The sequence below is a fragment of the Muntiacus reevesi genome, chromosome X, assembly GCF_963930625.1.
Source record: "Muntiacus reevesi chromosome X, mMunRee1.1, whole genome shotgun sequence".
Classification (NCBI taxonomy): Eukaryota; Metazoa; Chordata; class Mammalia; order Artiodactyla; family Cervidae; genus Muntiacus; species Muntiacus reevesi.
In genome coordinates this window covers 42,498,225-42,511,159 of record NC_089271.1, presented here as the reverse complement: position 1 = coordinate 42,511,159, position 12,935 = coordinate 42,498,225, and the positions used below count along the sequence as shown (strand labels likewise).

Here is a 12,935-nt window from a genome sequence, read left to right as displayed (position 1 = left end):
TCAGATCCCACAGGCTAAGGGCTCAGTCCCACAGAACTAACTCTTCTCCTTCCGATGTCATTCACAAGTCCAAGTTGTCACCTGTGCTTCTGACCAAAGGGCTGTGGATTGGAGGTTCCCATGTCTTCCTCCTTAAGTGAAGTTGCTCAGTTGTGTCTGACTCTTTGCGATTCCATGGACATAGCCTACCAGGCTTCTCCTTCCACGGGATTTCCCAGGCAAGAATACTGGAGTGGGTTGCCATTTCTTTCTCCAGGGGATCTTCCCAACCCAGGGATCGAACCCGGGCCTCCCGCATTATAGACAGATGCTTTACCATCTGAGCCATACTTGAGTCATTGTCCTCTTCCTTGGGTTTGAGTAATTTGCTTGAGCTGCTCACATAACTCAGAAAAAACTTACTTACTAGATAACCTGTTTATTATGAAAGGATATAAGTCAGGAATGGCTTCCCGGGTAGCTCAGTGCTAAAGAATATGCCTGCCATGCAGGAGACTCGGGTTCAATCCCTGGGTTGGGAAGATCCCCTGGAGAAGTAAATGGCAACCCACTCCAGTGTTCTTGCCTGGGAAATCCCGTGGACAGAGGAGCCTGGTGGGCTACAGTCCATAGGGTCTCAAACAGTTGGACACGACTGAAGTAGCTAAACATCATAAGTCAGGAACAGGCAGATGGAGGAGAAAGGCGTGAAGCACAGTGTAAGGCAAGGGTGCAGAGTTTCCATTCCCACTCTGGGCTCAACTGCTCTCCCCACACCTCCACATGTTCACCAGCGTGGAAACTCTCCAAACCCTATACCTTTGGGGTTTTATGGACGTTTCATTTAAAAGGCATGATTGACTAAATCGTTGGCTGTTGGTGAATGAAGTCACTCTTCAGCCCCTTGCCCATGCCCTGGAGGTATGGGGTGGGGAGTGGAGGTGGGGCACTGAAAGTTCCAACCCTCCAATCATGTGGTTGGCTCCTTTGGCAACCAGCCCCCATCATTAAGGTGCTTTTCCAAAATGTCACATTAACATAAGAAAAGAGACCCTATCACTGTCATCACTTAGGACATTCTAAGAGTTTTAAGCTAGTGGAGGTGACGGAATTCCAGTTGAGCTATTTCGAATCCTAAAAGATGATGCTGTTAAAGTGCTGCACTCAATATACCAGCAAATTTGGAAAACTCAGCAGTGGCTGCAGGACTGGCAAAGGTCAGTTTTCATTCTAGTCCCAAAGAAAGGCAATGCCAAAGAATGTTCAAACTACCGCACAGTTGCACTCATCTCACACACTTGCAAAGTAATGCTCAAAATCCTCCAAGCCAGGCTTCAATAGTACATGAACCGTGAACTTCCAGATGTTCAAGCTGGATTTAGAAAAGGCAGAGGAACCAGAGATCAAATTGCCAACATCTGCTGGATCATCAGAAAGCAAAAGAGTTCCAGAAAAACATCTACTTCTGCTTTATTGACTATGCCAAAGCCTTTGATTGTATGGATCACAACAAACTGTGGAAAATTCTTAAAGAGATAGGAATACTGGACCACATCACCTGCCTCCTGAGAAATCTGTATGCAGGTCAAGAAGCAACAGTTAGGAATGGACATGGAACAACAGACTGGTTCCAAATTGGCAAAGGAGTTCATCAAGGCTGTATATTGTCACCCTGCTTATTTAACTTATATGTAGAGTACATCATGAGAAACACTGGGCTGGATGAAGCACAAGCTGCAATCAAGATTGCTGGGAAAAATATCAATAACCTCAGATATGCAGATGACACCACCCTTATAAGAAGAACTAAAGAGCCTCTTGATGAAAGTGAAAGAGGAGAGTGCAAAAGTTGGCTTAAAACTCAACATTCAGAAAACTAAGATCATGGCATCCAGTCCCATCACTTCATGGCTCCTGGGGTGGAGCCATAGATGGGGAAACAGTGGAAACAGTGACAGACTTTATTTTGCGGGGCTTCAAAATCACTGCAGATGGTGACTGCAGCCATGAAATAAAAAGACACTTACTCCTTGGAAGGAAAGTTATGACCAAGCTAGACAGCATATTAAAAAGCAGAGACATTACTTTGCCAACAAAAGTCCATCTAGTCAAAGCTATCTTTTTTCCAGTAGTCATGTATGGATGTGAGATTTGGACTATAAAGAAAGCTGAGCGCTGAAGAATTGATGCTTTTGAACTGTGTTGGAGAAGACTCTTGAGAGTCCCTTGGACTGCAAGGAGATCCAACCAGTCCATCCTAAAGGAAATCAGTCCTGAATATTCATTGGAAGGACCGATGCTGAAGCTGAAATGCCAATACTTTGGCCACTTAATGTGAAGAACTGACTCATTTAAAAAGACACTGATGCTGGGAGTGATTGAAGGCGGGAGGAGAAGGGGATGGCAGGATGAGATGGTTGGATGGCATCACTGACTTGGTGGACATGAGTTTGAATAAGCTCCGGGAGTTGGTGATAGACAGGGAGGCCTGACATGCTGCAATCCATGGGGTCACAAAGAGTTGGACATGACTGAGTGATTGAAATGAACTGAACTGAAGAGTTTTAAGAGCTCTGTGCCAGAAATAGGGATGAAACCAAATATACATTTCTTACTATAAATCACCAGATCATATTGCCAATGTATAAATATTAGGTTCCTCAGGCAGTACAAACTCAGATATTTAGGCAGAAAATGTCATTTCCATCTAGAACCTGGAGAAAAGTGACAAAGGGAAATAAACTTGAGGGAAGTGCTATTGATTTTAGAGAAAGAGCATAGCGGAGCTGGAGCCGTCAGGAAAGCATTGTGTAAGCCACAGGATTTAAAGTGGTCAGAATTAAAAGAAATGGACTATTGTTGTTGGGGGTGGAAAACCATTTCTTCCCACCCTTCTAGGTTCTTTTGCCTGGTTGAATAGTTAAAATGAGGTTAAGTTGGATTAACAGGAGCAAAAAAACCAATTGCTTATATATGGGGAATCCATATAAACGTGAGAGATTCCAAGGACAGGTAAAATGAGGCTTAGATATCATTCTTGACTAAAGGACTGAGGAGAAGGGGTTAGGGACCTGGGACTGCAAAAGGAAAGGGACGGAAAGCAATTCCCCAGAAGATGAAAAGAGCAAATGTTTGATAAAGAAATCTTTGCTGGGCCATGCAGAAACAATGGAACACAGAAAGAAATTTGAACAAGCAGATTTTGCTCAGTTCCTCCCTGTCTACCTTACCTTACATCTGCTCTCTTGTAACAAACCCTTTATCTAAATTCTTTTAGGCAGTTAAGGGGGAGGTAAAAGGTCTTCCTGAGTCTTTTGTTTCTTAAAAACTATCAATTAAAAATAATCCTCATGCCAGAGAGGCACATTTTGGGGTGGAAGATTTTGCTCCCATACATTATTTTTTCATCTTAAATTGTCCTTAACTTCAAATCTCAGGGCATTTTCCTTGAGTTTCATTTACCCAGGTTTGGCTTGTTGCTAATAAATTTCTCATCTCCAAACTCTTCAGTTGTCATTATTCCAATATAAGTTCTTCTCTTTCTTTTTCTCTTGTTGTTAGGATTTAAATCATGATTTCTTGCTCAAAAATCAAACAAAACTTAAACCAAACAATTCAAAAATTTTGCTGCTGAATAAAGAATGAAGATCTTCTAATACTGACCTTTTCATGAGAGAAGATAATTTCATTGTAATGTTATATGTTGCATAATGCATTTCTTTTTTGTATTGAAAACTTTTGTTTAAAATAAGTCTATTAGGAAATAGTGATTTTGAATGTACATATTTGTACAATGTTCTTCTGTAACATGGTAAAATTAAGAAATACAGTCAGCCCTCCATATCCACAGATTCGCCCAATATACACACATACACATAACTTGGAAGGAAAATTATGACCAACCTAGACAGCATATTAAAAAGCAGAGACATTAGTTTGCCAACAAAGGTCCATCTAGTCAAGGCTGTGGTTTTCTGGTGGTCATGTATGGATATGAGAGTTGGACTATAAAGAAGGCTGAGCGCCGAAGAATTGATGCTTTTGAACTGTGGTGTTTGAGAAGACTCTTGAGAGTCCCTTGGACTGCAAGGAGATCCTGCAAGATACACATGGGTTTGGGTGGACTCTGGGAGTTGGTGATGGACAGGGAGGTCTGGCGTGCTGTGGTTCATGGGGTCACAAAGAGTCAGACATGACTGAGCGACTGAACTGACTGATACACACACACACACACGTACACACATATAAAATACACACACATTTTGTATATGCACATTCAGACACACAGTGATTTACTACTTTAGGGCATAAGAAAGACATTTCTTGAAGTTCCATGTAGTATGAATTACAGAGAATACACCCTAAGAGTTGGTTTAGCCATCATCCATCTGAATAGTCATTTCCTTCTTTACACAGCTGGTTGGGTAGTCTGGGCTCAACCTTCAGCATCCAACAGGAGGCATTCGTAAAAGAGAAGTATAGTATCCTTCAAGAATCACAGTTTTTTCTACTTAACTATTCTTGTTGGAAATGATGGGACTAAATGTAGCCATGCAGGATGAGAGCCAGCTGCTTCTGAATAGGCCCGCTCCTTCCCTGGGATTTGGAGGGTAGCCCAGTAGATAAGCAGAGCTCTGGAGCCCTCAGACTAGGGTTATGGTCCAGACTCCTCCACTTACTGGCAGTTTGACTTTAGACAAGCTACTTAACCCTTCTCTTGCCTCAGTTTCCTTTTCTGTAGATGAGTATCATAATAATACCTACCTCTTAGGGTTTTCTGCTGTTCTTAGTTCAGTTCAGTTCAGTTCAGTCACTCAGTTGTGTCCAACTCTTTGCAACACCGTGGACTGCAGTATGCCAAGCTTCCCTGTCCGTCACAAACTCCCAGAGTTTACTCAGACTCATGTCCATTGAGTCAGTGATGCCATCCAACCATCTCATCCTGCCATCCCCTTCTCCTCCCGCCTTCAATCATTCCCAGCATCAGGGTCTTTTCAAATGAGTCAGTTCTTCACATCAAGTGGCCAAAGTATTGGCATTTCAGCTTCAGCATCGATCCTTCCAATGAATATTCAGGACTGATTTCCTTTAGGATGGACTGGTTGGATCTCCTTGCAGTCCAAGGGACTCTCAATTCAAAAGCATCAATTCTTCAGCGCTCAGCTTTCTTTTTTTTTTTCCATTTATTTTTATTGGTTGAAGGCTAATTACTTCACAACATTGCAGTGGGTTTTGTCATACATTGACATGAATCAGGCATGGAGTTACATATATTCCCCATCCCGATCCCCCCTCCCACCTCCCTCTCCACCAAATTCCTCTGGGACTTCCCAGTGCACCAGGCCCGAGCACTTGTCTCATGCATCCCACCTGGGCTGGTGATCTGTTTCACTACAGATAATATACATGCTGTTCTCTCGAAACATCCCACCCTCGCCTTCTCCCACTGAGTCCAAAAGTCTGTTCTGTACATCTGTGTCTCTTTTTCTGTTTTGCATATAGGGTTATCATTACCATCTTTCTAAATTCCATATATATGTATTAGTATGCTGTAATGATCTTTATCTTTCTGGCTTACTTCACTCTATATAGTGGGCTACAGTTTCATCCATCTCATTAGAACTGATTCAAATGAATTCTTTTTAACGGCTGAGTAATATTCCATGGTGTATATGTACCACAGCTTCCTTATCCATTCATCTGCTGATGGGCGTCTAGGTTGCTTCCATGTCCTGGCTATTATAAACAGTGCTGCGTGAACCCCAATGGGTGCACGTGTCTCTTTCAGATCTGGTTTCCTTGGTGTGTATGCCCAGAAGTGGTATTGCTGGGTCATATGTCAGTTCTATTTCCAGTTTTTTAAGAAATCTCCACACTGTTTTCCATAGTGGCTGTACTAGTTTGCATTCCCACCAACAGTGTAAGAAGGTTCACTTTTCTCCACACCCTCTCCAGCATTTATTGCTTGTAGACTTTTGGATAGCAGCCATCCTGACTGGCGTGTAATGGTACCTCATTGTGGTTTTGATTTGCATTTCTCTGATAATGAGTGATGTTGAGCATCTTTTCATGTGTTTGTTAGCCATCTGTATGTCTTCTTTGGAGAAATGTCTGTTTAGTTCTTTGGCCCATTTTTTGATTGGGTCATTTATTTTTCTGGAATTGGCACTCAGCTTTCTTTATAGTCCAATTCTCACATCCATACATGACTACTGGGAAAACAATAGCTTTGACTAGACAGACTTTTGTTGGCAAAGTGATGTCTCCGCTTTTTAATATGCTGTCTAGCTTGGTCATAACTTTCCTTCCAAGGAGTAAGTGTCTTTTTATTTCATGGCTGCAGTCATCATCTGCAGTGATTTTGAAGCCCACCAGAGTAAAGTCTGTCACTGTTTCCACTGTTTCCCCATCTATTTGCCAAGAAGTGATGGGACTGGATGCCATGATCTTAGTTTTCTGAATGTTGAGTTTTAAGCCAACTTTTGCACTCTCCTCTTTCACTTTCATCAAGAGGCTCTTTTGTTCTTCTTAGCTTTCTGCCATAAGGGTGGTGTCATCTGCATATCTGAGGTTATTGATATTTTTCCCGGCAATCTTGATTCCAGCTTGTGCTTCCTCCAGACCAGCATTTCGCATGATGTACTCCACATATAAGTTAAATAAGCAGGGTGACGATATACAGCCTTGACGTACTTCTTTCCCTATTGGAACCAGTCTGTTATTCCATGTCCATTCCTAACTGTTGCTTCTTGACCTGCATACAGATTTCTCAGGAGGCAGGTGATATGGTCTGGTGTTCTCATCTCTTTAAGAATTTCCCACTATTTGTTGTGATCCACACAGTCAGCGGCTTTGGTGTAGTCAATAAAGCAGAAGTAGATGTTTTTCTGGAACTCTTTTGCTTTTTTGATGATCCATCGGATGTTGGCAATTTGATCTCTGGTGCCTTTTCTAAATCCAGGTGTTGACTTAAAATCAAATAGATTGCCAGATACTTCTGCAGTAAAGATGAATTTATTTGCAGTCATCAGAGAATTGCCATAGGGTCCCAAAGAGTCAGACACAACTTAGCAATTAAACAACAACAGCAAGAGAAGTGCATTTGGGGGCCCGCAGCTATGGTAAGCCATGTGCAAGTTCCTTCATGGCAAAGGAAGGAGAACACTTGAAATGAAAAGGAAATTGGAAAAGCAGTAGCGTACATAGGGTCCATGTCTTTTCATTGGCTGTGTCCTTGCCAGGGAAGAAGAGGAGTTGCTCTTCTTTTCTTGTGTTCTGCTTATAATGAAGGGTATGAAGGCTTCCCCTTCTGGTCTCCTGACTCTATTTAAGTGAAGTTTCTGTTTATTGATTTTTTAAACTGAAGCAATTAAATAGCTCAGTGTAATACTTAAAAGAATACCTGTCATATAGTGAATAACCAGTAAATTTATAATCATCATCAGTCATCTCTTAAACTAAGACTTTATGCTTCAGTTAGAGATGCCAGTTCTTGGTGCTCTTCAGATTCTGATTCTGCATCCTGATTATTAATTATCACAGTTTTACATATAACCCATGTTTCAGTGATTTCCACCTCTTTGGTTATTTCTGGAGTTTAGGTCTCTGCTATACAGAACCCTGTTTCCAGATATTTACCAGAATCTTTACCTCACTGTCTTAGGGGTACCTTAAGTTAAAATGCCCCAAACTGAGCTTTGTTTCTCCCTATGATCATTATTTCCCAGTTAAGAATGTTTAAAACTTCTCTTCTTTGTGCTTTTAATTTTCTTTATAATGTTGCCCCCCCCCCCACATCACTCAATTCATGTTTACCCAGAACCTCAGAATGTGAACTTATTTGGAAATGGAATCTTTGCAGATACAATTAAAACACCTACTAAAAGTTAAAATGAGCTCATACTGGATTAGAGTGGCCCCTAAATCCAGTAATTGTTGTCATAAGAAGGCTATGTGATGACAGAGACACACACAGACACACAGAGAATAAGATAGAGGCAGAGAATGGAGTGATGTATCTACAAGCCAAGGAACTCAGAGGATAGCCATCAACTCCCAGAACCTGGGAGAGGTGCATGGGGCAGTCTCCCTTAGAGTGTCCAGGAAGAACCAGCCCTGCCAGCACCTGGATTTTGGACATCAAGTCTCTTCACGGTGACAGAATGTGTTTTGTGACTTTAAGCCTCTCAGTTTGTGGTAATTTGTTATGGGAGACCTAGGAAACTAATACAGACATCGTCAGCTGTTACCAAATTTAGAAGTCTTAGAACCATCCTTATCTGTATTAGTTTATAAGGTCACTGAGCATATTGAATTAGGGGGCCTAACCTACTCCAGGATGACCACATCGAGCTAATTACATCTGCAATGACTTTATTTCCAAATAAGGTCACATTCTGAGATATCAGAGGGTTAGGACTCCAACATGTCTTTTTTGAGGGGACACAATTCAACCTATAACTTGACCTCTTTCTTTTATCACCACTTCACATCAATCAGCTTCCAGGTATTGTATGTTCTACTGTGGCAAGAGTCTTTCAGATTTAGTTATTCACCCCAGGCTCAGCTGCACTGGTTACAGCATAGTCATTTCTCCCTAGGATTATTGCAGTAACCTCCAAAGTGATTGTCCTTCTTCCTTTCATTCTTCATACATCCAATGAGTTACCCAATAAACTTCTAATCCAGTTTCACTGAGATCCACTGTTGACTTTCCCTAGCCATAGCATAAAGCATAAACTAGCACAGAAGGCCTCAAGTTTGGCCCCGCCTTTTCCTTCCAACTGCCTGTCTTCTCGCTTTGTACTGTGTACCCCAGACCAACCAGGATACTCACCCTTTCTTGAAAATAGATTCTTTAGGTCTCCAGGCCTTTGCTTATACTATTCTCTATGCCTGGAACAGCCTTCATCACTTTAATCCCCTGCTGAACTGCTTGCTGCTCAAGACTTCCCTGGTGGCTCAATGGTAAAGAATCTGCCTGCAATGCAGGAGATGCCAGTTCAGTCCTTGGATTGGGAAGATCCCCTGGAGATGTAAATGGCAACCCACTCCAGTATTCTTGCCTGGGAAGTCCCATGGACAGAGGAGCCTGAAGGGCTACAGTCCATGGGGTCACAAAGAGCTGGACACGACTTAGTAGCTAAATAACACATCAACAAACTATTCCTCATCCCATAAAGCCCAAGTGAAATATCACTTTCTCAGGTTGCTTCCACATCACATAGAATTATGGAGCCCTTAGCTGTATTTCTGTGGTACCTTGTGACTCCAGATACTAATTTGGCACTAGGAAAGATTTAACAGCTCTTATATACAACGATTAACCTTGACGACAGAAATATAGGTAGCCGTAGTTATGGACTCACCACCCCCCGCCATTGATAATAATATTAGCCATTGCAGGATAAATAAAAGTATATGTATGCCTATGTGTATATAGATTTATATATACAAGATTTTTGAAATCTCCTTGACACGTTTATTATTACATAATTGCATTTTGTTACAAGCCACCTTAGCCAAATAATTCTTAAACCTCTTTAGAGTGAAGGTGTTTAGCAAATATATATACACATATATGTATTACATAATATGTGTGTGTGTGTGTGTGCATGCACACAGTCATATCCGACTCTTTGTGAGTCCATGCACTGTAGCCCAGTAGGCTCCTCTGTCCTTGGAATTTTCCTGTCAAGAATACTGGAGTTGGTTGCCATTTCCTTCTCCACGGGATCTTCCCCACCCACAGATGGAAGCCAGGTCTTCTGCATTGGCAAATGGATTCTTTACCACTGAGGCACCTGGAAGCCCATGATATATCGTGCATGTGTGGGGGCTTTCTCCACCTGTGTCGTTCTGGGACCAGCAGCATCTTGGGCCATGTTCTTTTCATGGTGATGGCAAAGGTACAAAGGCCAAGCCAAACCATTCTAGCCCATTAGGGCCTCTGTCTGGTATATCAGCTAGGATGACATAGGCCAAAGCCAGCCATGTGGCCAAATTCATGTCAAAGGGAAAAAGGACTCCTTAGGAAACAGGATTCCATAGGAGGTTCGGCAAATTCACATGGCAAAGAGCACAGTATATATAATTCTAATACAGGGAAAGACAAAGGATCGAGTATAAGAATCCATTCTACTGCAGAGTCCTGATAATGTGAAAGTCAATGAAATGTCTGCTTGGAAAATTTAGCCAAGAGCTTATATAAATGACAAGGAACAAACAATTTGATGTTGCATTTATAAAACTACACTTTCAAATGTAGTTCTAATTATATCCTTCTTTGTGTTTTTTTCCCAGAGATGTGAAGATGAGTGGCTTGGGATGCCATCACCTATTCCTGTGAAAGGCATTTACTATTTAAACCTTTTAAAGGATGTGTTTGGCTCAGAGGAGGAGTAACCTTGCAGTTTTGGTTAACTTCCTTTGATTTCCTGATTTCCTGCTTTAATTTTTGACAAGTTTATTTCAGTAGATATAATACCATTAAAAACAAGAGAGACAAGATTCATGTTGAATTAAAATCCATATTCCAAAATTAATCTCCTTTTGTCATCTCAGGTTTTCAGAACCTCATATTGCTGATGTACCTGCACTATTAAAAATGCCATTTAAAGAAACAGTGAGCATTTTTATTATATGTGTGATTTATTGATAACAAGAATCTTGCAGTAATTTTCTATCCAATGTGATTTGATTCATTACAGCACAAAAAGAAAATGACTTTTGACAGCTATATAAGACAATATAAAATCAAGTTATATCAGAACAATAAGTTGTGATTCTATTAAACATTTTTTGAAATCTTTTTGACAGACACTTATTACTTACATAATTAAACTTTTTAGCAACTCACCTTTTCAAAATAATCCTTAAACCTCTGTCGACTGAAGGTATTAATTTTTTCTGAAATTAACAAAGCTACAAGAAGAAAAAAGACCCCTCCCCTACAACATACAGACACACACACACACAAAATTTGACAAAGTAAAATATATACAGTTATTTTTTTTAAACTTACACAATTTAGGAATATATTGTTGTTGTTGTTGTTGTTTAGTCACTAAGTTGTGTCTGACTCTTTAGCGACCCCACAGACTATAGCCCACCAGGCTCTTCTGTCCATGGGATTTCCCAGGCAAGAATACTGGAGTGGGTTGATGCATGTGTATATAATTATAGTATGACCAAAACTGTATTATGTCTGAAATAGTTAAGGATGTGAATGTTGAGGGTCCTGAGAGGTTTTTTTTGGTTCATTATGTACACATACACAACCACCCAGAGGTTTTAATATTCTAAGACTGTAACATGTTTCCCTTTTGCTTTTCTCTAGTTCTCTTTTTCTTCTAGGACTGTACATGATGAGTCTCAGCAGAGCTTTTCTCATGTAGTGTACATTTGATTACACCTCATAATCACGGACCTCTGGGAATTCACTGTGAGAAGTTTGTCTCAATCTACCCCATTCTTCAGTGTTGGTTGCTGAGTATCATAAACCCAGTTGCCTGGTGTTTTTAGACGATGGAAGCCTGTGGAGAAGGGTCTTTGACACTGACCCAGGGACTGCTCTGAGACTAGGAAGAGGAACTGACAGCATCTCAAGGGCCCCTTCTATCTTCTTATTCTTTCACTACGTTTGCAGTGTTTTGCCTAGAAATGAGCTGGCTTCTTGACACTCAGATATACCACTTTGCTTGACAACAATGACTGCTTCATTTTTAAAATTTGAAGTTCATCAGTAAACCATTTCTATATGTAAACCTAGAATAGTTCTCCATGTGCCATTGTTAAAATAGATCCCATAGGATTTTCCAATAAACTAGAATACTCAATTTATATACTAGAACCATTTACCCATAAAGTCTAATTTTGACTTCTTGATTTTTGTCCCAGGTTGTTTTTTTTTTTTTTTTTAAGACAGCTGACAGTGCCAAGCTATTTTGTCACTTTGCGATTTTCCATTCCCCAGAGAGCAAGCTTTTAGAAGGATGACACTTTCCTGGAACTTTTCGGGCTGACACATCCATCACTTACCTATTCAACTCTTCAGTCAGCTGTCTTTCCCTCAAGATTTTAAATATGTAGATAATTTAGCCCTGGTACAGGCTTGTAATAAAGTTCATTTGAGAAGTGGGAGGAGAAAAGGGCAGGAAGCAAGCCAGTGATATACTCCTGAGTTTGTGGGATGACAGCTGCTTGTTCTGATACATACATGTGTGTGTCACTGCCCTGGTTATTCACAGAACAAGTCCACAATTAGCAATTAAATGGCCATTATAGGAATCATGTGGATAAACATGTTACATTGTAGTCATACAGACACTTTAAATAATTATTCTTTTTATAACAGCCATATACTGAAGGAGATTTATAATTTAGAGATAATATGCCCATTAGTAAAGTTTATGACCCAATAAACAGCCCCCATTAGTTAATAAATGCCAAAGCCATAAAAACAAAGATTATTAATAGAGTTTTTGTACCTCCCTCTTTTACTGGTGGTCTCAAGACACTGAAGGGAAATGCTATCTTAGGAAAAACATTTATTCTCGTTATGTAAATATCAGTGAATTGTCTTACAATCCATCTGGAAATCTCCCAGTCCCCACCTCCTTGGTCCCAGGTGGTCCTGAAATGCTGACGCAGTCTGCTTAGGTTTCAAGCTGTTGATAACTATGGTTTTCAACACAAATAAACCCTGTGACTCAAATCTTTGGGAGGTGTGGGAAAGATGGCTGTAATTTTGGTCTTTACCCTCTGAAAAAGGGAAATCCCAACTGTTGCCATTATTCCAGAGTGTGTGTGTTCATCACTAAGTCATGTCTGACTCTGCGACCCCATGGACTGCAGTACACCAGGCTTCCCTGTCCTTCACTATCTCCCAGAGTTTGCTCATTTCATGTACACTGAGTCAGTGATGCTATCTAACCATCTCATCCTTTGCTACCCTC

At 40.7% G+C, this 12,935-nt stretch overlaps 1 protein-coding gene across 4 annotated transcripts in view; it reads left to right on the top strand.

Moving 5' to 3' along the window:
- Positions 1–10,601, top strand: part of EFHC2 (EF-hand domain containing 2) — a 242,871-nt gene extending 232,270 nt beyond the window's left edge. For all 4 annotated transcript variants that reach the window (XM_065915700.1, XM_065915701.1, XM_065915699.1 and 1 more), the window contains one exon: positions 10,282–10,601. In XM_065915700.1, the coding sequence (XP_065771772.1) occupies positions 10,282–10,383 (102 nt within the window). In that variant the 3' untranslated portion in view covers positions 10,384–10,601. The remainder of the gene's footprint in view (positions 1–10,281) is intronic.
- Positions 10,602–12,935: the final 2,334 nt, after the last annotated feature.